Source organism: Ascidiella aspersa, chromosome 6 (genome assembly GCF_963924565.1).
Source record: "Ascidiella aspersa chromosome 6, kaAscAspe10.2, whole genome shotgun sequence".
In the NCBI taxonomy this organism is placed as follows: Eukaryota; Metazoa; Chordata; class Ascidiacea; order Phlebobranchia; family Ascidiidae; genus Ascidiella; species Ascidiella aspersa.
The window spans coordinates 4,600,311-4,628,292 of NC_139452.1; the positions used below are offsets into that span (position 1 = coordinate 4,600,311).

At 35.8% G+C, this 27,982-nt stretch overlaps 2 protein-coding genes across 2 annotated transcripts; one reads left to right on the top strand and one right to left on the bottom strand.

Annotated features, from left to right (window-relative positions):
* The first annotated feature begins 1,248 nt into the window (after positions 1-1,248).
* Positions 1,249-13,839, top strand: LOC146139279 (ankyrin repeat and SAM domain-containing protein 3-like). Its single transcript, XM_083391616.1, has 14 exons — positions 1,249-1,430; positions 2,212-2,317; positions 3,238-3,436; positions 4,399-4,520; positions 5,213-5,294; positions 5,904-6,039; positions 6,445-6,585; positions 8,469-8,530; positions 9,600-9,724; positions 10,324-10,468; positions 11,153-11,325; positions 12,430-12,505; positions 12,620-12,678; positions 13,545-13,839. The coding sequence occupies exons 1-14, from the start codon at positions 1,355-1,357 to the stop codon at positions 13,639-13,641; spliced, it is 1,599 nt and encodes a 532-aa protein (XP_083247742.1). The 5' UTR covers positions 1,249-1,354; the 3' UTR covers positions 13,642-13,839.
* Positions 13,840-17,619: 3,780 nt separating this feature from the next.
* Positions 17,620-21,954, bottom strand: LOC146139280 (carbohydrate sulfotransferase 1-like). Its single transcript, XM_083391784.1, has 4 exons — positions 21,175-21,954; positions 19,222-19,324; positions 18,491-18,639; positions 17,620-17,820 (listed from the first exon to the last, which is right to left on the bottom strand). Exons 1-4 carry the CDS (start codon positions 21,952-21,954, stop codon positions 17,620-17,622), a joined length of 1,233 nt encoding a protein of 410 aa, XP_083247910.1.
* Between the last annotated feature and the right edge of the window lie 6,028 nt (positions 21,955-27,982).

Genomic DNA, 27,982 nt, shown 5'->3' on the forward strand with positions numbered 1-27,982 from the left:
ACAGATTATTTACATTGTGTAGCCTATATGTATGTTTCGGTTATGTAAAACAATTGAGCTTTTAGCAAAACGTGCCCTTATTTTTATATAAATAGCTCTCCTACAATAAGCAGTTTTGTAAAATCAAGTCGACAGCTGTATTTTTTAGCTTTACCTTGAAGGCTCTGGTATCCCGTACAAATTGTTATTTTAAACTCACCCAAGCCCGCCGGAAGTGAAGTCCGGAAACGTATAGCCTACGTCAAATTGTTTACGTTTGTCTAAATGTGGCGGTATGTTAATTGTAGCAAAAGCCCACTAAACGCTTAACATTAGATAGTAAAAATCATAAAAAAAACAAGTCCTAAAGCAGGGGTGTGGTCCGGGGGAAAAGGGCACTTTTTCCCCCCTTACCCCCCTTACCCCCCTTAGCAAAGGGCAGGAGGGGCGCTTGCCCCCCTATATTAATGATGGTGTCGATAAAACGCATTAAGCAAAATAAATCAAGTGGAAAATCAACATCATCTTAACTCTAAACATACCGTATCAGATATTACTTCAGCACAACGATATTTTGTGTTGCAGTAGGCCTGCATTGTTTCAGACTGGGCTGCTGAGTTGGAGTCGGACTGGACTTTATCCGTCGGCCGGAATGTCTCTGCAGGCCTGGTTTTATATGTGTTCAAAAGACACATTATAAACCTATTGGTTGGTTTTTAGAAAAATGTGTGCCTCGGAATAACAATCGAATTGAAGACTATAAAATAAATAGATTTTGTATTAGGCCAAACAAAGAGATTTAAAATCATTTGTTTAAATCTCTCAGAGCAGAATTAAGGTCCGTTTACACTACAGCTGTTCTGAGCTGAGCAAAGCGTAATTTGCATTTAAATTCCATTGTTTCGAGCATTTCACGCTTTGCTAAACTCAAGCCCCGTGCAGCTGATGAAAACGTTACGTTTTGGAGCGATTTTGACGCCCAGCTCAGCAGTAGTGTACAAGGGCCTTTATGTCTTTCAAACATAGAATATGCAAACATTTTAGTAGAGCGCATGAGAGGTAGATTTATAAAGATAGAGAGAGAAGTTTTGTTTTGTCGTCGCTGAACTGAAGTGACTTGAATTTGAGAAGTTCAAAAGCTTTTATTACAACATTGTTAGCAAATCTTTATTGTCAACACTTAATCATTAATCATACTTTGATTACATGTTCGTTTTCCACATATTTTTTTTATTAACCTTTGTCATTGCTTACCGTCGCAGATGGTTTCAAACTTACAAGTTTCCTGATGTCTGATTTCCCAATATGCAATTAGCTTAATGCAAATAAGGCACAACACACGTTTTACCACTAGGCCTAATTCCAAATTTCAATCATGGGCGATAGTTTTGAAGAATCTGGAATCTTTGATGCCAGTCTTTCAATGTGGAAAGGCTTGAAGCAAAACAAAGGTAACAAATATAATTAAAGCAGATTTAACAAGTTAGGTGATAATCTAATTTCCAACTAACCTGCACAACAACTGTAGTCTGCATTCTTGGGAATAAATTTTCTTGTGGTGGAATTACAAACCTATGGTGTGCATAAAAACCCGATTGCACACCTACAAGCGCTGGGCTAGAATCCTACCATAACGAACATTATTTTGGTTAGGGTGCCCGTGTGGATTTGAGAAATATTATTAAATAATAATTCTTGACCAACCCTCACCCAAACGCTTATCGACACCCTAACTCTAATATTTTTGTTGCTTTAATAATTGTATTTCATACTGTGGTAAGATTCTAGACCAGTCCCATTTATGCGGCTAAAGGTTATGCGGATTTAATCAAGTTGATGCATAAATTAGCTCAAATGTAATCTAATTAATTAAATAAAATAAGCGCGGCAGTAATAATTACTTCCGTGAACAATAATAATTTGTACAAAATGTCCCGGCTGCACCTGGCCAAATTTTATTGGGTGCTGCACTCCTGGCAACAAGTGCCATTTAATGCAACCTGGCCGCAACCTAAAAGTTTGTACTGTTAGAACTTAATAATCAGATGACAAAAAAAATAATGTGTAGTTGCAATGTCTCAAGAACCGTATGGATGACATTTTATCTGCCCCTTTCATTTTAAATGATAAAAAATGTACTATTATCCTATCCCTTTGACTGTGGTAAAACATATAATTACTTTTGGTATCTTAAATAAAATTTATTCATAAACCTGTTGTACTTTCTTTCAGATGGTTCATTTTCATACGAAGAGGAAGGATTTGAGCCGATTCCACTGGATTTATTTACTGCCGCGTCAATTGGTGAAGAAGAAATTGTACAAGATCTCCTTGAAAGGTTTTCTAGCCTGTTAATGTTCAAACTCTGTGTAACTTTTATTTGTTTGAGACAAAATAAGATCAAGTTCAAGTTAAATTGTATTAAATTTGTAAACTCAACCGATCCTATGCAAAATTATGATAAGCGGAATAAAACAAAAGAAACATACAGCAAGCAAACTGCTTTACAGGCAGAAATTAAAGAAATTCTAGTCAAATGTGCCCCAATATGATAGGTCAAGTCATTGGCCAAAATGTTAAAATAAAAAAACATGTGAACTTGTTTGAGTCAAATGTTGAATTTCTAAAATGGTTAACTCATTCAATTGTGAGCAATAATATTTCTGATTGGTAAACAGCAAAAACATAACAAATAGCAAGCAAGCCATTTGACAAACTGAAATTCAGTTAAAAAACAACAAAATTTTCAGTGACTTAAGTCAAGTCATTGACCAGAAGTCATTGCAACGCCACAGCCGGTTATCTTTTCTATTGTCAACCCTAAAAGCACATTTAACTTATCGATTCTCAAACTGGGGTTCGTACAGCAGTTTCAGAGGGTCCGCAAGAGAAATAGTCGTTAAGTTTTTAACATTCAGCTTAAGCGAATGTTTTTAAACAGTCTATGTTTTAAACATTATCTGTCATCATTATTATTATTAGTCTTTATTTATGCTTTAATATTTGATTATGTCTCTTGTGACATCATAAAGCATCTACTATGCTGTACTACCTGCTATCAACAAATTGTGACTGCACTAGTGTACTACAAGAAACATGGGCCAACAGACCTTTGAATTTTTATAGGACCGTGAAATATCAAAATAATTGCAAAGGGTCCACCAGGCAAAATTTTTAGAAAAGTTTGGGAACTGCTGATTTAACTGTAGATGAATGAGTTATATTGCCCTGTCTCTAAGCCAGTGAATATTTTTGCAGTAGCACGGTTCGAGTCAATGCTTTAAATGGTGGGGGTTGGTCGGCCCTGATGTACGCCGCCTACATGGGTCACGACTTCACGGTTCAGTGCCTGATGGAGGCCGGCGCCGACTTGACCCAGCGGAGCCGACAAGGGTATTCCCCCCTGATTCTTGCAGCCATGTGCGGAAATGACAGCATCATACATTACTTGCTGCAGGTTGGAATCTAGGATCACCTAGAATTATGATTTTATTTAAACTACTCTTAATGATATTTAAGATCCTTATTAAAATCAAATCATGGGGAAAAATAAAAAAAAAATTAAAAAGGTCAACTATATAATGTAGAGTAGACATTAAGGATCCTTTGCAGTTAAATTTTATTTATACAGAAGTTGGTAAAAACATTACACAGATGTGTTTTTTTATTGTATGATCAATTAAAGTTGACTTAATCAGATTAGCTGCTATCTAAATGCATGTGAACATCAGTCTATATGTGCATGTTAAAAATAACAATGCAAAATGCTATAATCATTTAAACCACCTTACAAGATAAAATCTTTACAAATTAAGTCCTTACAAAAGTGGCTAACACTGTAAACGTTTCATGAAAAATCACATTTTTAATGTTGATGCTGCCTAATTATTGAAATATTTTGCTAATAGCATTTCAAATGGGTATTTTATAGATCAAACTTATGTATTTCGTTGATGAGAAATATTAGGTATTACCGAAAACAGGTAATAAATTATTTATTTTTTTACCATGAAAGTTTTTAAGTTAATTTTATACCAGAAAAATAAAAAAAGTGTAAAAATAAATTTTTTTATCTCTTCTATTTGGTTATGACCATACAATTGTTTGTTGACCACCAAAAATGAAATGTGCTTTTGATTTTAACACAATTTGACCTCAAAGTTTTTCAGTTTATATTTTGTCACAAAAATAAAAATGCAAAACCATTGGTCCTTTAATCTTTCATATATTTTTCAAGGTTTTTTCAGTTACTACAAACCAGAAAAAAAATTATAAATGTATTTTTTATTTCTTATATTCGGTTTAGCCAAGAGGAGCATACAATTGTATGTTAACATATAAAAAATGAAAGTGCCCTTTAATCTTTCAAACAATTGTTCGGTGAGCACTAAAACAGGAAATTTTGTGCTTTTATTTTAGAAAGGGGCAGACAGCGAAACGATAGACAAGCGAGGATGGAGTGCTTTGTTCCACGCCGCGAGCGCAGGTCACCAGCAAACCACAGAACTGCTCATTAAATGGGGAGCAAACTGCGAAATTGTGTATGTTAAGCTTGATGTGCTGTGGAGAATTTTATGTAAAAATGCACATAGCTAGAGATTAACTTTTTTAGACCGATACCGCTAACCAATGTTTTTTATTTTTTTTCGACAACGGATTTAAAAAAAGAAGATATTAATTTAAACTCGTCATAAAATGCGCAAATAATATTTATCTCCCTGTTTAATCGAACTAATCAAACTTATTTGCGGTTTACCTTTGCATAATAAACACTGTATGTTAAATCATTCTTCGATTAAAAAAAATCAATTAGTCTAGTTTGTAAGTTCAAAAATACAAAACTTGTTTATTTAAAAAAAAAGTATTATATTTTATTGTAAAATATCTGCAAATATATGTATTTAGCAGTTATTAAACTAAAAAACATTTTTACAAATTTATCAAGCATTCCTAAAAATGTACTTTTTGCTTATTTGTTCTACAAATATATTTTGTGACTTATCGAGTGGGTTTTAGTTTAATCAGAATCACACTTTTTAGCCTTAAAAGGTGAACAAATAAATCCAGCGATTAAAAATATCTCCCTTAAACTTTAAAATTAAATTAAAAAATTAAGGCTGTAAAAATTACAAACAAGGCTGTGGTATGACCTTCTTTTTATAGGATTATAATGTGCGTAATAAGTTAAGTCAGCTTTGGTAAGTGCTTGTGTTAATGTCATATGCTTTTCCAGTGAGCCTTCACAGGGACTAACACCATTGATGGAAGCCTCTGCATCGGGCCACGAAATTATTGTCACACAACTGTTAACAAAGGTAAGAGCATAATTTTGTATAGGTTGTACAAAAACTTGAAATAAATTGCAAAAATTTTTATTCACCCTGGGGTAAACCAATTAACTGATTAAGAAACACTGCTCTAAAGTACAATTTCCAAACTTGTTCATTTATAAGTCCACAAGTTAAAGGCCAGGTATGGTGAACCACTGACCCACGGGTCACGAAGTGAACCACCATATATTCTTAATGACCCGCTTGTCTCTCTAGATTAAAAATACGGAAATGTTATCCATCATTTTCTGTGGGTCGTGCAAAAGTGTTTAAGGGGTGACGAGTAGGCCTACATTAACTGCACTTCAACAAATGAATTCCTTGAATTACCAACCCTGACAATAACACTTAAAACAACGCAGCAGCAACGTTTCGCATAAAATTAGCATATGATTAAATATATGACCCACCTGTGCATTTTGTAAAGATAAAGGTTTTGTCTGTGACCCGCGCAATGATATAGGCCAACAAAAACCGTGAATTTATTGCTTTGTTTAATTCAAGTTCTTTTGTTTTCTAACCCCGAAGTTTCCCAACTACTTCTGCTTTTGAAAAGTGTCCATGTATTTAAAGCATTTACTTTTATTTTTTAAGGGAGTTGACACGAATCGGCAAGATTTCAACGGGGACAATGCAAGATCATTGGCACTTGTTTATGGCCACGTTAAAATCGCAAGTCTGATCGAACAGTCAAAGTCAAAATCAAGTAAAAGAAACACACAGAAACCAGGTTTAAATAAAAAATATTTGTTTTTATTTTTTACTACTACGGACTTTTTTTAATGCCTTTTAGGATTATATTTTTAAACATCTTAAATAGAAATCACTCTTTGTTTTGAATGATATTTGTTTGTCTTTTTAAAGACTGAAATTAAAGCTACACTGTCTGCATTAAAATAAAATTGGGTAAAATTTTTTTGTTTAATTAGTTAACTGGGGTCTGGGATAATTCATTTTTACCTTGTTTTGGTAGATTTCCATGACAAATATAATCGAACACACATGCACCTTGTCAATAAACAAACAACAGTATTTATTGCTTTTTTTCAGATTTTGAATTTATTTTTCAATTTAGTTTAAAAGAATCAAGCCAACCAATTTAAACATCTTTCTTTTTATTTTCTCTCTTCAGGAGCTAACCAGAACAAATCAAACAACAAGAACCAGAATATGAACCCCGGTCTATCGGGCCCCAGTATCCACGCCGGACCCATGGCTTTCGCTCAACTTATCGGCCCCGATGGAAAGCCCCACCCTAACCCTGCAGCCCCCACTTGTAAGTTGTGAACTGCGACCACCAGAAAAACGACTGGATGCTTTTAAAAAGTCTAGTGCAGTGCTTCTTGAACTTTTTAAGATTTGTTCACCCCTAGCATCTATCTCCAGATTTCTCGAGTCCAGAGATATAAAGCTACAAAAGCACAAAACACAGTCACAAAGTTTAGAAAAACATTGGACTATCATCCATTTCTTACGGTTCACCCTTATTCACCCTTTTTGGTTGGTTCACTCCTGCAAAAAATTTATTCAACCTGGGGTGAGCCATTCACCTGGTTAAGAAACGCTGGTCTAGTGTACTACTAATGTGTGCCGTTGTCGGCCATTGTCTACAGAATGCCTTCTTCACAGAATACACATTGTATATATTAACGTTTTAGTTATTCCAAACCAGGACCAGACTAATCTTAAGAATTTTCAGAATTGTAGGGGATGCTTCATGCTTGTAACTTAAAATAATATTCACCAGGAGCGAAACACTGGCGTATTGGCTGGTGGACGAGTACAAAATCGCAATTCCCAACACTTTAAAATATTGCTCCTGCGAAAGTTGAGTTTCGTCTTCTGAGTTTCTGATAAAGTCGAACGAAATTCTAGGGAGCTCCACTTTTTTCTGCGTTAGGTGCATTTGATTATTTCACTTTTAACCAAATTCTTAAGTACCCTATCCCTATGCTTAGGTTAGGGGTGCTTCTTGCTAAAGTTATACCAAAGCATTTCTATTTGATAAAGCCTAAGCTGTGTAAACATTTAGGTGTAGAACTAAATCCGTCTTCACAATGTCTCTTGAATTTCACTCAAAAAAATTGTTACAAATTTGTAGCTAGTTGCAGTATTTTCTATCCTACAAATTTAACAGTCACATCATTGTGTAAAACTTTAAACTAAACGTCTATATTTGTTCATTTTCATTATAGTCAACGGTAGATCTTGTGCTCCTATGTCAAATTGCCTTTATAAATTTTGTTTTAGGTTAAAAAATCGAAACCAAAAGCAATCAATTTCTTCTATTTCAGGTGTTATGCTTTTAGCATATAACTCAGGTGTTATGCTTTTAGTATATAACTCAGGTGTTATGCTTTTAGTTTTATGTTATGCTTTTAGTATATAACAGGGGTGGCCAACCTGCGGCTCTTCACCCAGTTATATGCGGCTCTTACGTTCATGTTGTTTTTATAATTTGTTTTCGATTTCCTTTGGTTAAGTTATGGATTATTGTCGCCTTCGATTTCGAATCAGACTGTTTGCTGAAGGCCATTGTATGTTTAGTACCAGTTTTAAACAAGATAAACGCAAAAAATATGCCCAAATAATATTGATGTACGACAATATATCTAAATGTGTATTTTTTTATTCAACATCGCGTTTATTCTAAATTAAGAAATGAATGGCTTATCACATTTTTTACTAACTCCACAAAGCGATCGTCGCGTTCATTCTAAATTAAAATTTTGTTTTTTTGAACGAAATAAAGGCACTTTTTTCGCGCTTCGCGCGATCGCTTTGTGGAGTTAGTAAAAAAATGTGATAGGCCATTCATTTCTTTCCATGTGTGTAAGGTTTGGCTCTTTACGGTTAACCAAGTAACAAATGCGGCTCTTGGTATCTGATTGGTTGGCCACCCCTGGTATATAAGATGGCTAACGCACTCTCGTTCTAATTATTAACTCTTATGAGGTCAGCTGGTACCTGCTGCCGAAACATCGGTTTATACTTCGTTTACACCAGAAGAGAGATTTCTATCTATTGATATGTTGCCTGGTGGAGCTAACTCTATATTCAAAGGCAATCAAGTTTAGATTTTGTTTGGCTCTTTTGAGTCAGTTTTAAAACGTGTTCGTTTATTTGGCTGTATTAATGAATAAAAACTTTTATTTTTAGTTTTGCAAGATCCGCCCCAGTTTGCAGAGGCTCCACAAAAACCTAAGTGGGAAGGCCCAAAGGTGAGAAAAAAGAACATTACAAGACATTTGTTTAAAATTATTCAAACATATAACAGTAGGAAACCTATATACGTACGATACAAAAAACGTAAGTGTCAGTTGTTTCGATATTTCAATAAACTAGTATGCGTTTTTACCGCGATAATGATTGGTTAAAGACTTTAAGTGGGTCTAAACACCCAAAAAGTTACAAAAAAATGCATTTACAGAAATTTGAACGAAGTCCTATCCCAGGGTAACTTACTTCATTTGAAAAGCTATTGCGGCGTCATTTCTACCTTTCCTAACTTTTATACCCCACAGTATAGCCAATAGAGATGCGCGATGCACATCTGGAGGCTAAACCTATCCCGTCAGATCCGTTAAAAAATGACTCTATTACTATGGTAGAACAAGCAGAATTTTTTTTACACGAATTTTATTCTACGTTAGATTAAAAGTCCATGTTGTTAACTTTACCTGTTTTGACGAATTACGATTTAAAAGTAGAATGTACTATGTACTATTGTCGGAACGCTTGTGGCAAAATATATCAAAAAACGTTAAGCGTTCCACTACGTCCTTGATCGGCTATAAATTTTCTTTGAAAAGCCTTTCACTGTCTTCGATTTTTTTTTCATAAACTGTGCGTCAACCTTGTACAATGCCGGATATACAGGGTGTCCATAAAGTCTCTTTAAAAATTAAAAAAATATATTAAAAAATGAAATGATGAGATATCGCAATGAGGTTTGTTTTATGTTAATCGGTATTTCCTAAAGTTTTATTGACACTAAAATTTATTGTTTCCGACAAAATTTATAAATTAACCGTTTAGATGTGCTTGATGCAACTAATGGTGCCCATATAGAAGTGTATTAAATAAAGTAATAATATTTTTAATTAAATGTTGATTAAATGTTTAGAAGTGTATTTAATGTGTCAAAAACTTTATGAAATACTGATTAACATATAACAAATCTCATTGCGATATCTCATCATTTCACGTTTTAATAATTTTTTAAATTGATTTATGGACACCCTGTATAGTGTATATTTATAAATAGTTTACAAGCTATTAAATGTACAGGATCTTGAGACATTGCTGCGTAACATCGGTTGTCACAAGCACATGGCCAAGTTCGCCGACCAAGACGTTGATCTACACGTTTTTCTCACACTATCAGAAGCTGACCTTAAGGAGATAGGAATCGAGTAAGTCATTGCGACTTTAACTTATTGCAAAAAAAAATGCAAATGACTGTCATTGGAGTAAAACTATATTAAAACTCATACAGAAGTAGAAGTCATTTTGAACATTTCGAACATTTCGCACAACTGTTTATTCATTTTCAACTGTAATTTTATTTGCAATTTATTAACGCTGTTTTTCACGAATGTTATTTTTTACTTAGATAATAATAATTAATGAAAGAATTTAAACAGCGATCGGAAATATTTTAGAGTTGTATGTATTGCTAGTGACAAAAGGTTTTAATCGCAAAATATACCTTTTAAAGATAGTATACCATGTTTCAACCATCATTTTCTATGTGATGTGCGCTTACTTTTTTAACACTTACAAACTGGGCGTTCAACAAAAGTACTTGTGTTGCGCTTTTCTGGAACAAATGATTTTTGGTCAACATTCTTTCACCACTTTTGAATCCTCGACTTAATCTGAAACTAAACGCATTTTGTCTTGTTGGCTGCACATTAGATCTTAGTTATAATACATCTTCAAGTTACTAACGTTTTCAGCGACAGGCCTACTTTATGATGGACATATTCAAATACGTTGTATTTCTCTGCAGTCTTTTCGGACCCCGTAGAAAAATGGTTTCTGCCATCGGACGCGCAAGATCAGAGATCCAGGCTTCAATAAGCGACACAGCTGAACACGTTTACGCCAATGCGCTCAACGCAAAGTACAACACACTACAGGCCGAACTCAATAAGGTAGAGCATGCACGAAGTTTCTTAGTTTAAATTGACATTGTAAAAATGTTTTCAGGTTTTAAATCTTCCCATGTACTAACAGAATGTAGCAAGCTTTGGATTATGGTTGTTTCTTGACTCTCTCCTCTGTGAGCCTGTTAAGCTCAGTTGGTAGAGCAACGGTCCAGCGATGGCTGGAGGTCATGAGTTCGAACCTCACTGCAGGCTAGTTTCTAGCCTGTCCTGCTTGCATCATTGATTGACTGATTCGGTTGGTCTGCAATGGCTTTCGGTGTACTCTTGTATTTTTGATACTACCATAATAACTTTCCAAAAGTTCCTTGGCCTCTTCTATCAGTCAACCCTTGTGTTTATCCCAGTAATTTTATCGATTCAATTTTTTTCACGTCCAGCTGTAAGAGGAAAATTCTGAATTGCGCGCTTACTCTTGTATAATTGTTAAATTATTAACTAACATCAATAACTTTCCTAGTAATTTTTTTTTCCCCAGTAATGTTTTATCCCAGCAATTTCGATTCCCTATGTGTTTTTTTCACGTCCAGCTTAAAGAAGAAAAAGACGAGTTACGCGCTTACTCTTGTATAATTGTGATGTTGGTGACTGACATTAATAACGCTAGTAATTCCTCTAACACACTAATGTTTCCCCCAGCAATTTTCGATTCTCTGTATTTCCCACATCCAGCTTAAAGAAGAAAAAGACGAGTTACGTGCTCAAGTGACGAGCGAGTACGAGTTACGTCAGGTGGCTGAGGGGTGTTTAATGGAGTACAAGGATTCTTGGTCGCTGCTGCGAAAGTACACCGACAAGTGCCTAGCAGATCAACACCGGCTTCTGCAGACAAGCGAACAGATTAAGTAAGTTGATGATTTTATGGACTCCAGCTATAAGACTGAGATAAGAAAAACACCAACGTCAGAATAAAACACAATTCGGAATAAGGCCTTAATAGGACTAATACCCAATGGTATTAGCCGTCTAAATCGGAATAACTCCTAAATCCGACAAGTACGCAGACAAGTGCCTAGCAGATCACCGGCTTATGCAGACAAGCGAACAGATTAAGTAACTGAATGACGATGGGCAAGTAGGAAGATAGTGTTCCTTGTGCGACTGTGTTGTGTTCAGAGCAGGGCTGCGGAGTCGGTTAAAAATAACCAGAGTCCAACTCCAGAGTCCGACTCCGGCCTGTAAAATAAACCCGAGTCCGACTCCGGCCTGTAAAATAAACCCGACTCCAACTCCGGCCTGTAAAATAAACCCGAGTCCGACTCCGGCCTGTAAAATAAACCCGAGTCCGACTCCGGCCTGTAAAATAAACCCGAGTCCGACTCTTGAGTTCAAAGTGTGACTCCGGCCAAATGTGCGATTTCCAACTCTACAGCCTGTATTAAACCCATTTACGTAACTAATTTAAAGTGGATATTCAGCAAACCACTTAAAGGGGTGTCATATAACTAATCCATCCACAATACATGATTGCAAAATATCCAACATGTTCCATTCCACCTTTACAATTTACAGTTGGCAGCAATATCAGTTTCAAAATTTGGTCATACTCGACTTCCAATCCGAATCCGACTCTGCAGCCTTGGTTTAGTGGTTCGTAACCCTTTCTCTACCGCTCCCCACATTGGCAATTGTCATACTCATGTACCTATATATTTTATTTATCACATCCAAGTATGTTGTGTCACAGTTAGAATTCGATACAAATAAAAAAAATAGTTAGCAAATAAAATATCAGGTGGAAGAACAAGTTTGGTACCCCCTCGTTTTTTCTGACCTAACTACTAGTATCCTCGACCATTCAGCTGTTACTTATTATCAGCGGTTTGAGGTCGACATTTATTTTGCAAGGATCAAGGTGATTTACAATGTCACACATTCAGTGCATCACGAAAAAGTGGTGCCTGTTGTTTTAAATTTTCTTGCTAGTGACGTTTACATTTATGTTTCAGGCTTCAATCCCTTAGCCTCGGCTCCAACGAGAAGTCGCAATCTGTCAGTCGAACAAACTCCAATCATCAAAGAAAAGCAAGTTTATAAGTTCAAAAACTTGACTTATTCTTTATAAGAATGACGTTTGCAATTCGCCAAATAATCTCATTTTTCGCTAGATTTAAATAGAAGTTTTATTGAATATTACAGAAACAAGACGGACTCCTTAAGAACATACAGGATCTTGATTCAACGGTTCATCATTCAAAGTAGGTTAAAAGCGTTCGTTACTCACGACCTCCGGCCATAATCTATTAATATACCAATGTATATATCTTAAATAACAAACCATCATCCATACGCAAATTTCAAATTTGAATGCGTCTTTTTCAAAAGGCTAAAACCCCCCTTTTACTGCTAGTTACACTCAGTTAAAGAACACTATCTTCTTGATTTATTTCCAGTGACAGAAATTTTCAGAGATTACGTCGCAAAGTAACTTCATAACACAACAAAGCAATTAACCGATGCAATAGTAGTCAATAGCACCACCGAATATCTCCTTTCTTCCAGTAATTACCTCAGCGAGATGCAGAGCATGACACCAATGCTTGCTGCACCCCGTTTGTAAAACATGCCTGTGTTGAGGTTCGAACTCACGACCTCCGGCCGGCCAAAATCTATCAATATACCAATGTATATATCTTAAACAACAAACCATCTTCCATATTTCAAATTTGAATGCGTCTTTTTCAAAAGGCTAAAATTAGAGATAGACCGATATATAGGTTTGCCGATAATATCGGCCGATATTTACCTTCTACCGATATATCGGTATCGGGAAATGTAGGCCGATACTTTTGCCGATATTTTAGTACCAAAAAAATGATATATTTTTCCTGTACAACAAACAACTTAACCATTTTTTGATCAAAAGAATTGGGTTTTAGCATCACACCAAGTTAATAAACTAAACATTATTGGGATTTTGTTTTCAATTAATTCAAGTTTTAAATATTTCCTAGGTATATAAAAAATCGGTATCGGGTATCGGTTGACAAAATTGTAAAAAACGGTTATCGGTATCGGTCCAAAAAGTGATATCGGTCGATCTCTAGCTATCTCCCTTCTCCAGTGATTACCTCAGCAAGATGCAGAGCCTTCTCCAGCGTTCCGGCGGCAAAACGCTTCTTCCCTCCGCCTCTTCGAAGCGCTCCTCTCCTCCTGTATGAGCTCCCACTCAATCTCACTCTTTCTCTTTTTGCTCTTGGAGGAAAATCTCGACCTCAATCGAAGACCTGCTTGCCAAATCGATTCTTAAACAGCAATTGAGCGAGCCGCTTTATGAATTTAAGTATGACTGAGTTGTATGTTTTTGTTTTTCTAAAGTTGCACTTTCTTTTTTTTTGCGCGGAGGAATTTTGTGGAAAAAATGGATTAGTTACTTATAATGTTCGTTTTTGTCCCGCTCCACAATAGCTGAACGCTGAAGTGCTAAAATCGTTTCAAATGTGCTGAAACGTTTTCATAGATTTTTAAGTTGTTGTTTTTTTAGGCGTATTTCGATTTACCTTTCTGAACACGATTGTTCAAATATTGTTTTAATATCGCTGCCCCTGTAAAAGTGAACTGTAGTCCGTGTTTTTCGTGATTTTATTGCAGCAACGTCATTTGTTTTACCAGTGCGTTGAAATTTAATGTGAAACTAAAGCCCGAATTTTTCCACCGAATTTATAGAATATTTGCTCTCCAAGTTTAATATCTCTATTGTGTCCAGTTTAAAAATACTCCAAAATGATAAAATAATAGGAATTTATACAGTAGAGCTGTTTTATATAACGAATTGTCAAATTTTTTTGTCTACTCAATTGCGTTTTGAAGTTCAGTGAAAGCGAATAAAAATAATAAATTGAAAATATAACATGCGATAATAACTAAAACTAAAGTTAATTCTGAAAATTTTCGAAAAATATCCGTTGTTTACTTATAAAACTGATTTATCTTTCTAAATTTATCTCATTTGGTTTAGCGAAATTTTGTACAATACTTCTCTATCAATTTTCGACCTCATTAAATCCACCAATCATGTTTTTGCACACCTTATACCGGACAGCATAACTTTTTTTAGAAAAAAAATTACGTTTTTGACAGTCAAACTTCTCGTTATTTCTTTCAAACATAAAGCACCCTTAACTCCACTGTTATGTACTTTAAAACACACGAAACGCGCCTGTTCTTTGTACGATTCTGCCACGAAAATATTTGCCAATCTTTCGCGAAACCCTGAACCCGGTTTTGCGTTTCCGAAACTTTTCTCTCTCTTTCTTTTTTAGGCGAATTGTACGCTCGTTGTTTCATTCCACTGCGATAGTACTTGCTTTCTTTTGTCCGCACCCCTTTTTTGCTTGCAAGGTGTATTCTGCACTCGCCCCTATGAAGATTTTACCTTTTAAAAATAAGATACAGTCTAAAATCCCACGACAGCACGGTTAAGCATTGTTCTCCCAGGAGTCCTACCTAATTGCAAACGCCTTCTTTTTTATCGTTTTTCACTCGAAATTTCAAAGTTTTACTTGCTTATAACGTCGTGGCAAGGTTTCGAAAAACAAATCTTAATAACCAAAGGTTTATTATGACTTTGTATACCTCACAGAACGGTTAAACAATGTTCTCCCATGAATCCTACTTAATTGCTAACACCTTCTTTTTTTCGTTTTTTAATCGAAAGTTTTACTTTTACGTTGCGCCAACGTTTCAAAAAAAGATCTTAATAACGTAACACATAACCTAATCTGTCCAATTATTTTACTACATAAAAAAAATCTGCCACTAATTTCGCCTAAAATGCTACTTTGGCAATGCGTCTAATGTTTATCCAAAGATAAAGAGTTGACTGTAAGCTTTTATTGTCTTCTCATTTTATGTTATGTCTAGTCTAGTTCTGGGGAAAGTTTTCTTTTTGAAGACACAGCTTTGGATTTTGATAATCACATAGCATGGCATAGGGCTTCATAACTTATTGCAAAATGCAACACACAAACACATAATCGATGCTCTTTCGCGGTTCGAAAGTGGTGCTGACTTTTAACATCCTACTTTAGGCATGTCGCTTTGTGTTTTATATTTGCTTCATTTCAATTATGGATGTTCGATAAATATCGGATCGGAGCCGTTGCCCGATACCTATTGGTGCTCGTCCGATACTTGGATGATATCGGTGCCTATCTGATACCAAATTAACATAAGGCGTAAAATCAGCTAGCGATTTTTGTCTTAAAACATAAATTGATTAAATAATATTAAGTTAACAACTAAAGGTAACTAACCTAATAACACTTGAGAAAATTTGACATTTTAACCTGGAAAACTTGATATTTTACCGATTTATTTTTTTTCTTTGGGACGTTTAAGGATTGTTATTTCTTGGGACTTTTATATAAGGATTCTTATTTCTTGCGACTTTGATATTACCTTGAAATCTTTAGGATCCTACAAAAAGGTTTTCTCTTCTTTCCACTGTCTCGTGCATTGTGCTTCTGCAGTTTTACCTATTACTATATATCCTTAACCCTTTCCTGTTGTTGTTCGTGTTGTTACTGTCACTTTGCGCCAAATTTTGTGTAATACCCACGTTTCTGAACCATCTTTCTTGACTGCGGTTCTCGCCAAAAAAGTTGCAAACTTAAATTTGTCAAAACGGCGTCTGGTTGTTCTACACAGCTTAAGTAATGTCCAGGATTACGAAAACGTCCTTAAACCAAAAGTTCTTAACTGTTATTTTAAGGCAATAAAAAATGTAAGGTAAAAAAAATTAAAAAAAACCTATAATTTTAATTCGCATGAACCAGGTTTGGAATGAAATTGTTCAGAACCATGTGATAAACAACTACACTTTAGAAACCTACTGTTTTCAACAGAACTGCGGAGTAGGCTAAAAATTATTGCCCGACTCTGCCAAAAAATATAACCCGACTCTGAATCAGCCCAAATGTACGATTTCGTCGAGTCCCTAGATATTTTTCACCAATTTACCTATAAAGTGGATATTTTTCACTTATTTACCTATAAAAGGGATATTCAGCAATCCACTTATAGGGATGTCTTATAATTCATTTAGGCCTTCTCACAATACATGGTTAGAAAATATCCAATATATGCTATTCCGCATTTACAATTAAAAGTTGGCCACCATATCAGTTTCAAAATTTGGCAGTGCGTAGTCGGACTTGGATAGTTTTACCGACTCCGACTCCGCAGCCCTGCCTGTAGTCTATTGATAAAATATATGAATCTATTTACTGCATTTTGTTCCTCGAGAAATTTTCCAGTTGTGACTCTTCTACTGCTTTTAGCTTACAAGTGCAAAACTACAGCATCTGACGTGATTATCCAAATCACCTCATAAAACGCCAGCTAAACCCGTTTGGGATATAAGTTTGTAAAGAAAATTGCCCGTGTTAAAGCGATTATATTATCCTAGACTAGACCTATATTATTTTAAACAGATTTTAAATACTTTCGAGTCTTCGAATTGAACGGTTCAACATTTTGACAAAAATTGCAAAATAGTGCCTTGTCTAGGAAAAAACTACACGATAACGGTCATTATATCATTGTTAAAAAAAATAACCTACAAAACGCAACATTTTCTTATTTATTAGGCGCCTTATAAAAGTGCAATTGTTGTCATGTTCCAATAGAATAATGCGAATTATGGGCGTCACAATGGTGACATAGAACAGTGCTCTCCAACCGGTGTGCACGGTGTACCCTAGTGTGCATCAAAATATGCATGGGTTGCACCAGTACAATAAGGTATACAAGGGTGCATCACAAACTTTTAATGAAATATTAATATTTAACACTGAATGCTGTTTTATAACATGCAATAGTACTCGCAAGCAGCCTGCAGCGATAATCGAACTCTCACCGACAGTGTGTAAAACTTCGGCAGCTCCGCTCAGTTTAATTGACACTTTGATATTGATATGCATAATGATTTTTTATATCGCTTTTTACCTCAGAGGTAAATATAAAAAATGAGTTTGTCACAAAACCTTTGAGGGTTCACCAAACCAAAAAAGGTTGAAGAGCACTGACATAGAACAAATACTGTGTATCAGAAAGCTAAAGACAAGTACGGTAGGTATAGCCTAACAATTAATGAACGTTTTAAATAAAGTTAACAAACAACAAATCTTCGCAACTCGTCACCAGAGTTTAAGCTTCTCGTTACGCAGTTCCGCCTCGCTGCTTACAGTGACGTAACCGTGACGTTTGATGACGTCATTGCAGTGTTTCTGAATGCGCATGACGTCTTTCAGATCCATTCTTCTCCGCCAACCGTTCAGTACGTCACTGGTTCGTCGTATCAACGAAAAATCGCCTTGGGGTGTCGTGTTCTTGCTGCCCTGTTTGAAAACAACGGATGTACAGGGTGTCCATAAAGTCTCTTTACAATTTAACAAAAATTATTAAAAAATGAAATGATGAGATATCGCAATGAGGTTTGTTTTATGTTAATCAATATTTCATAAAGTTTTTATTAACACTAAAATTTATTGTTTCAGAGAAAATTTCTAAATTAACCGTTTAGATGTGCTTCATGCAACTAATGGTGCCCATGTAGAAGTGTATTAAATAAAGTAATGATATTTTTAATTAAATGTTGATTAAATGTTTAAAAGTGTATTTAATGTGTCAATAAAAACTATATAAAATACTGATTAACATAAAACAAATCTCATTGCGATATCTCATCATTTCATTTTTTAATAATTTTTTAAATTGTAAAGAGACTTTATGGACACCCTTACAGTATGATGAACAACTTGGCTTCTAAACTCGTTTCCGTCCGTAGACTGCCACGCCTATATCAGATATCTCTGTAGTTTAAGCAGGGGTAAAATTATACGATAATTTTCTTACCGAAGTGATGGAAAAAGAAATGACGTCATAAAGTTACGTCATAACGGGATGTGTTAAACATGGAACCTTAGGAAATCTGAAGGAATCGTTCGATTTACTGCACTCATAAGACCTGGTGGGTTGGCAAGTAAAGTATAAATTATGTCCACTCACGGGTTCGATCATCGACTCCTTAATCCACGTCTTCACGTTGCTAGGCAACTGAGCGCCCACGAAGTCGTATATGTCTCGAGCGACCCCGTGCGGATTCGCGGCCATGTCCTCGTAGCGAACGCGAAAGTACTTGATCGGAGGGGATTCACCTAGGTTTGTATGACACAATAAAGATTTTTAAGTTTAGGAAAGAGAGCATTTGGATTTTAGATTGTGGGTGTTGCACATATCATTTTAAGAGGTCTTGTCGTTTTACAATTTTTTCAGTTAGCTCATGGAGATAAGGTACATGTTTAGCGGCTTAAAGTTATTAAAATGAAATTTTGACCCGGCGTATAACGGTTAGTATGGCCAAAAATGGCGTTTCTGGTCTGTAGCTTAAAGGATTTTTACGAAAGAAAGAAAGAATCAACATTCTATAGAAATACTGGATGTTAAGCCTATATATTTATCTCAAATTTACAACCGTTATGCCAATGTGTTGGCAGTTCTACAAACTTAAGTAAAAGTAGTTTCGTGGGTTACGGATTGATTAGTGTTGGTCTGTGCCTCGACACAACGCATTTACGGCACTACACGTAATTTCTATTTCGGTTTATTGAAAATTACTTTATCAATTACAAACTATCGATGAAAAAAGATTCGTTTAAATGTCCTCTTTTTGGTCTTCAAAATAACCACAGGTTGTAGCATCACACGTTTTCACTATTTATGTGTTCTTTTGACCTAACCCTGCCAATTGGAATCCGAAAACATTGTGTTTCTTCGCAATCTTGTGCACAGCAGTTTCGCCTCCATTGACAGAGTTGCCTTTGTGACTTCATCGCCTTGCAACTAAACGAAATAACAATGAAGTCAGAGGAAGTTGGACATTATTGCATATCAAGTCGTTTTAACCCAGAGGTTCTTAAACTGGGGCCATGGATCCCTTGGGGGTCTCTGAACTAGTTTTAGGGGGTCCATGAAGGCCTAAGTGAAATATTATTATATATATTTAAGAAGTAATCAGTTTTTCAAACAAAAAAAAGATGTTATCTTTTTAATAAAACGGTTTTGCACGTAATGTATTTAGACTCAATTTAACTTTCACATTTTTTGACCGGAAACAGCTGATTTCAGAAGTCTATTTTTATTGCGAAGTCAATTTATGACGGCATCTCTGAAATTTTCGAAGCAAAAACACAAATTAGGGGTCCGCGGTAAAGAAAAGTTCAAGAACCCCTGTTTTAAACAGACATTATTCCATTTGCAGCAAGTCAAGGCGTTCGCAATAGATGGCTTTAGGGCTGCGGAGTCGGAGCCGTAAGACCCAGTCCGACGTGCGCATGCGCAGTAGAACCTTTTGAAACAAATAAGGCTGTAAACCCTAAATTGTAAAGGTGGAATTGCATAAAGTGGAATCTTTTCCAACCATGTACTGTGTAAGTGGATGTTTAGTATGGCATCCCTATATTCAGTGGCTTCTATATGGGGGTGTTGTGGGTTCGGATCCAGCCCTTTTCGCAAGTTATATTATCGTTCTTTGTTCGTTTTTGTCAGGGTTTAACAAACTGTGGAAGACAGCAATGTTTTCAGTGTAATTGGGTCACGCGTATTAAGCTAATATTAAACCGAGATCTAACGCAAAGCGCCGTTTTTCGTCTCTTGTTTGGTCGACCGTAAACGCAGGATGAATTTTCTCTTTCGCCTTTCGTTATTCGTTCAGGTTGGTTGATTAGCAAGGGTGTATTCGACAATTGACAACGCCAAATCAAGCCATTTTTCTAAGTTAAGCGCAGCTAATATTTACGCTGTTCGCTGTCTGCTCTAATATCCGATGTTGGTGTAACAACGACAATTTTTAATGAAGCAGATTCTCTAAAAGTTGGTCTAACTATGACTGTTTAAAGTCGCCTTTTTCTGTAATGATATTTACCGCAAAAATTCTCTAAAGGCATATACTACAAAAATCAATCACACACTTCACCGTCTTGGTTTAGTTTTTCGCCTGAAGTAACAGTTGCGCACTAAACGGTTTCGACGCACGTGTTCGCTTGGCGTCCTAAAGGTTCGCTTTTGCTGGACGTTAATTGGTTATGTCTAATTATTTTTCATGACGTCATTTTTATGACGCCCTTCATTTTTTTATGACATCATTATTCATTAACGTCAGGCGGAAAACAGGGGATTTCCCTAAGTTAAAATTCTGGACTCCCCCCTTTTTGATTTTCTGGATACGCCCCGATCTATATGAGTGAATTGCTAAAGATTTACCTTATTTTAGTTACGTAAATGGGTTAAATACAGACTGTAAAGTTGGAGCCGAACTCGGGACTCATTTGGCCGGAGTTGTACTCGGGTTATTTTTCAACCGACTACGCAGAAGGCAACGAAAGCCCATTTTACCAAATTGTTTTTACAAAACGCCAATAAATAATGATTTCGAAAATTCGACTTCTCCTTTTTTTCGTCACGAATTATAACTTCGAATAATTTAAAAACAATTAAATTCAACCAATTCGAACTAAAATACTAACTAACAAAAAATCATAAAATAAAATTTGGATTAAAAATTTAAAAGTTTAAACAAATCACGAAATCGAATAAAAAGTTAAATGATATTTCGAAAAAAGTCAAATTAAACTAATTAGTTAAAATAAACGAGTTAATCAACAAACAAAAATTTCAAGCCAAAATTTTCTGACCTTTAACCTCGACGAGAGAATCGCCCTCGGATCTCTGACGAGGTGAATGACCTTGAGGTCGATGAAGCCGTCTGTGACGTCACGATCGATCAGTGACGTCAGAGTCGATACGTCACATATCCGGATCGTTTTAAACACGACAAAGGACGATCGGCGACAAAGGCGAGCTATAACGTCTAAGTCCATTCTTCCAGTCGTATTACTGTTACAACTGATGCTTTTGTTGTTGGTGTTTTTCGCAAATTTTCCAAAACGTTCGGCTTTGTATCTTTCCAGCAGGTTTTTATTCCAACTTAGGAAGCACAGATTGCGCTCCAGGCATTTGGCGTATTTGTCAGTTTGAAAGCTTACGTCGAAAGCCTTTTCGTACAGTTTCCTTGTGTTGTTGAAGTCACACTTTGCCAGTTGAGCAAGCGTTTCCACCCTCTCTTTGGCCATAACGTCGCAGGAAAGCGAGTAGGGGTACAGGGGCTCGAAAAGATAAAACACCCCCGGGTTTCGGTGAAAGAGCTCCCCTAAAAACGAAGAACCTGATCGTTTGTTGGTTAGTACTAGCACAAACTTGGGGGACTTTTTACGCTGTACATTTTCGTCCCGGTTTACGCTTTCGGCAGTTTTATTTTTCGAATTTTCTCCCGTTACAGCTTTCTGTTGTTGTTCTTTGAACGAGATCTCCAAGTCGTCCAAAAAATATCCGGCACGCCACAGTAATCCAATGCAGCAGAGTGCAGTCACAACGAATAGAATCCTCGATTTCTTACAGTAACTGGTAGCTGCCATTCGGTCTGACCAAACGGCCCTCTGTTCTCATTAGAAAGACAAAACTATTTTTGCCTAAGATCAAAGCTTAAACCTGCTCTGTAATCTGGATTAAAATCTGTAATAAATTAGAGGTTTGTCCGTTTAACAAAAACGTCCAGTCATTTTAACAACGTTTTTGTCCGCTATGAGCCAATGACAAATGAAAATAGAAACTTTGGCAGTAATGTGGATTTGGGGAACATAACAAGCGGTTTATACGGCAACAAAGTGTTCTGGGTACACCCCATTCGTAAAAAAGATATAAAGAGGTTGTACTATACACTTGTTTCGCACTGTATTGAAAAATGAAGATAAATTTTAAAATTGCGCACGAGTTTCTTAAAAATATTTTTTATGACTGTAGGTTAGCACGTTCAAAGTTAAAATTGTATTAGGATAGATTAAATTTGTGTCCAAGTTGAAAAAAATACAAGTAATTTTAAACGCAAAATTACAATAAGAACAAATTAAAAAAGGCTTTTTAACCGTTCCAGGATTATTTTTCCACCATAACAATAAAAAATAACTGTTGAACCTTTTAAAAATAATATTTCTAACATAAATCCTTCAAAAAGTCGTGAAAAACGCGTGGTTTCTATCAAAAAACATCTTCAATCACGTTAAACAGTATAGTGCACGCGCTATCTCGCTAAAAACGCGTTTAGTCGTGCTGGTGTCAAATCTAGTTGGTGGGGATACGACAACAAAAGAAGCAGCGTTCCACTTCATTAGTCTCAAGCAGTCTGCTTAAATGTGTTTTTGACTAACCGGTGGGTATTCAACCTCAAAGCACAATAAATCATTGAAATGACTTTCGGGTCTCTTTCAATTTGGGACGTAGAAAGTAACGCAAAAAACGTTCTACAAATACCGCATACCGCAACGCACATTATTTGGGTTATGGTGCGGGTTAGCGTTTGGGTTTGGGTGGGTCAAGTGTCATAATATTTATTATTAGAAATAATGCTTGGCCCACCCAAACCCAAACGCTAATCCGCACCCTAGCCCAAATAATTTGCGTTGCGGTATATGTAGACCAGGGGCGGCCAACACGTGGCTCACGAGCAGCATGCGGCTCTTCACCCAGTTTTATGCGGCTCTTACGTTCATGTTGCACTTATCTTGGAAACGTGTCGATATTTTTTGGCAAAGTTATTTTCATTTGACGGTTTAAACTCAGACTGATTTCCTTAAGGCAATGTATTGCTAGCAACACTTTCAAAACATGACAAACGCAAAAAGAATGATTTTTGCACTTCGCAAAACATATTGGGTTTCTGTGCAGCCATAAAGCTGTGTGTCAATGACCCTCAAGTTATTTGTTCAAATCATCTTGATAAATGACATTATATCGATAAATGTGCATCTTTTCAACCAAAGCGTCAAGCCTCTAAAATTCGAGTTCACACTTTCGTAGTCCATTCTAATAATGAAAAGTGTAATAAAACTACTTCGAGGTTAATATAGCTCAGTGTTTGAAGTTAATCTTTTTTTCGAAGTTAAATCTAGCTCAGTGTTTGTTAACCGTTATAAGTCAAGGCGCTTTGCAATTTATTTGGGGTTATGCCGGTATTTCTTTTTTAAGTTAAAAAAAATATATGTCCAACATTTTTTAATAGGTTTTCCGTTTTCGCGCGACGCACTTGGCAGCCTTCCGTGGCGCAACGGTAAAGAATCGCTGATCTAGTTGAAAAGGCAACACTAAAACGTAACAAACCGGACGTAAAATTGACATTTGCGCCAAGCGCGAAAATTTTTCGCATTTATAGACTGGTGTCTAATTGGTCAGAGAGGCGGCGGGCCAGATGAATTACACCGGCGGGCCGGATCCGACCCGCGGGTCGTAGGTTGCCGACCCCTGGTCTAGATTCTAAAACTCTTTGTAAACTAGTGCTAAAAACAGTAATGTTAAAACTAGATAACCTAAAATTGGACTTGTCAAGTCCACTTAATTCACTGCTTTTAAATGACTGGACTCGACCTATGTCACAATGACTTGACTGGACTGAAGTCTTTGGACAAATGACTTGACTTGGACTAAGTCATTGCGTCAAATGACTTCGGCTGATGATGAAGTGTTTTTCACATTCAAAAACAATAAAGCACGTAAAACAATAAGCTTGCTATCCATTAAGTTTTTATTTTTCAGTATTGCTCAAAATTAGTTATTGCTCAAAGTCGAACAATTTTTTTTTAATTTAACCGTTTAGCGTTTTATTTTTATATCAATAACTTGGATTTGACTTGCTCTTTAATTGATTTGACTTAAGCAACCAATGACTAGAACTTACGTCTTTTCCAAATGACTTGTTTACTACACTGGAGTTTATTTCAGTGTTTTTTAACCTGAGGAACAGGTACCAACATTGGTACACGAAAGCTTTGCAGGTGACACCTGAGTTTTTCTGCAGTTTTTAGGTGTGATTCAAAGTTTAAATAAATGAGCTCAAGTCTAAAAAATACTAAAAAATACTAAGTTATATTCTCTCCTTGACCCATTAAATTGTTTTTTGTTTAAATCTGCAGCTATAGCACTGTTTGATCAATTTTTAGTTAAGAAACATAAGTAGGCTAAGTTAAGAAACAAGTTACTTTAAGACAAAAGGTGTACGCACCACACAGCATATAAAAACCTACGAGGTGAATACGCTGCTAGAAAGGGTTAAAAAACACTGGTTTAAAGTAGCGACTGAATGTACAAGCACGATTGTTAAAATGAGCTTTGATCACGTTTTCTGACGAAATTTGCTTTCAAAATTATGGAGTTCATACTGCCTCTGTGTCGGATGGTATTAGTCAAAGTACTTTTGGTAGGTTTCGCTTTGAAACGAAATGACAAATTGTACATTGACATTAAGTGACCAAAAAATTGCAGAAGTTAACTTAATTTTAAGGTAATCCGCCATCTACGAAAAAAACACTTGCAGCACCTGGAGCTCGAGAATTTGAACAAAATTTGTATAATTTTACCTTCACAACAAATTGCAAAAATAAAATCTATTAATATATGCGTTATTATGCGTGTAGAAGGTTTGATTTTAATCCAAGTAAAAAAGATTTGAAATAAGCGGTACTTTTACTTAAGGCCATAATCAAACTATATTTTGCTTATTTCAGTTGTACAGTGTTTTAATGACTTAAGTCATAAACTTGACCTAAACTTAACTGCACTAAAGTCACTGTTTTAAAATTACTTCACTTGACTTAAGTCCTTTGAACAAATGACTTGAATTTGACTTTCAAAATAACATTTCAAAAATGACTTGTTTATAACTCTGCAGTTGTACTTGTTCCTGAAAGTCGTAACCTATACTATTTGTAATTGCACAACCTTAATTTAAACTCACTCAGTCGGCAAAACGAGTGAATGTCGGTTCACAGCAGCGGTCAACTTAGGAGGGAGCAGCAGCATTCACCTAAAGGCCGGAAATGATATGCTCGACCGGAAAATGATATGTCTTTGGTACAGGAAAGGTTATTACAGCTTATAGACCGCACAGGTCCATTGCAGATAATATTGAATTGGTCGCACTCCTATCAGCTTGCCAACTTAATAGTGTGATTAAAGCGGTATAAACTTTAAAAAAAAACTTAAAAAGGATAACTTACCACCTGAGTGCGACAGATTATTTTTTTATTTATGGTCATTGGATCAGGATTTTTAATAGGTGTCCACACAATTCTTGTAAACAAAAACTTCCATTTCTGAAATTCTTCAAAACAGTGATTTTAGTGGACCAGCTGGGATTATGGCTCTGCATTGTTTAAATTAAACTTTAAAGAACACCTTAGGTTAAACACAGACACAAACTTTTGCCCACTTTTAATTAAGGTGACGTGAAGCAAAATTGTTGAATGACTTGACTTAAGTGCACTTAAGTGTATGTTTTCGAATTACTTTGATTTTGACTTAAGGCGTTTCGGTAAAATGACTTGATTTGACTTGACTTAAGTCTTTCTGAACAAATGACTTGACTTGGACTTAAGTTATTGAGTCCGATGGTTGAAATTAAGTTTTTATATTTAACATGTTATTACAGAATTGAGGTATAAAGCCTATTTTTTGTACGTAAAACAATTAAACTGCTGCATGTTGATTTTTCATATTTTTACCTGGGTTATTTGCCCACATAATCGGACGAGTTTACCTATTTTAATATTTTAACGTTTTGTTTCTGTTTTTTCAATTGATTTTGACTTAAGTCATTTTACAATAACTTGTTTACAACACTTCCGTGATCCAATAGGCTAGTCTAGCTAGGCTACTGAATTTTAACAACGTATATATCAAGGTTGGCGAACCTTTTTGTCGCGCGGGTCACAAACACGACCTTAATCCTTACAAAATGCACAGGTGGGTCATATGTTTAATTATATGTTAATTTTATGCGAAACTTTGCAGCTGCGTCGTTTAAATGTTATTGCCTGGGTTGGTAATTCAAGGTTTTCGGACGATTTTCAAATTTGAATTCAACGAATATTAAGAACCTAAATAGTTAACAAATGCTGCAGCATTTTTATGACATTACAGGAGTTCAGCAAAAAGCTTTTCAGCATAGTTTAATCAGGGATTTTTCAAAATATTTAGTCTGCGGGCTCTTAATTTTCCTTTTAAATCGCCACACTTTACGTTTTACAGCGATAATCAAAATGCTTTTTAGTTGTCTGCTTTTCTCCACGCGTTTGTTGAAGTGCAATTGATGTAGGCCTACTAGTTACCCATAAAAAAACACTTTTGCATGACCCACAGATTGGACAACTTAACAGCATAGTGCTATATCTAACTAGGAATTGTTTTTAACATTTATCCTTTCCAGATAATGATTTATAACATTTCGGTATTTCTAGAGAGATAAGTGGGTCATTGAAAATCTGTGGTCAGTCACTTTGTGGCCCGTGGGTCAGTGGTTCGCAATCCCTGATATATATTATGGCTGTGTACAGGGCTTCCCTACCCTTTCACGCCATGGATAACTGAAACTAAGAATTCCTTTAAAGGTCCCCAATAAGTGCATATCTTTAGCACAAACACTCAAACAATATTTCTGTCAAAGAAATGAGTTTTACGAAAAATAAAATCTTTATAATATGCTTGAGAGCAGTTGCATCATCTATTCACTCAAACTATAGTTTGTACCAGCGACCTGTGAGTGACCAACTGTTTTTTTAATCAATACAACATTGGTTATTCCAATCTTTGGTGAAATATAAGGGTAGATTTAAAATTGCCGTAAGAAAGTAAAAAAACATTCCCGATATAGCACCATAATTTATTACTTGCATATTCTATGTCAGCATGTTGCTAGCAAAAAACACTCCTGCATAGAACACCAGTGTATTGTTACGTAACATTAGAATACCAGGGTTGCATTATAGAGGTAACAATAAAACTTAAAGCAACTGCCAAAAACGTGCTCTTACATTTTGTAGTGTGGAAAGGCGTTTCTAGACCGCTGTATTTTTTAAACTTTGTGCCTCAAAATTTTTCAAATGTGCCGCGGGACTTAATCTTTGGGCAAGAAAACTGCTAGTTTTGCAAACAGGCAGGCAAGCAAGAAAGCTTTCGAGACTTGAATGAGTGCTATTTATTAGATTACTCACAAATTGATGGTATTGTTCTGCCGTCTTGTTGTGTAGTAAGGGTATGTTAAGTTGTAATGTTTTTAGTTGTGTAGAGTAGAGAGTGCTGCAATCTATACAAGGAAGCGCAAGCTAAAAAAAGTTTTAATAACTCTGCTTAGGGCGTGAAAACAGCTTAGAGTTTGCTTACAATAGCCTAGCGTTTTTATAAGTTGTTAACGGGCAAGAATTAGACCTAAAATGATAAAAATGTGTGTCACAAAAAACTTGTAGGCCTAATGCTAAGGACAGCCAGGCCTATGCAGCAGTTATGTTATGTCATTTACCTTGCAAATTACAGTTCATTTTAAACACCAAATTTAAAGTAGAAAGAAAACAGAAATTGCATCGACGACGCTGGTTTAGAATCCTACCACAGTTACGTCCG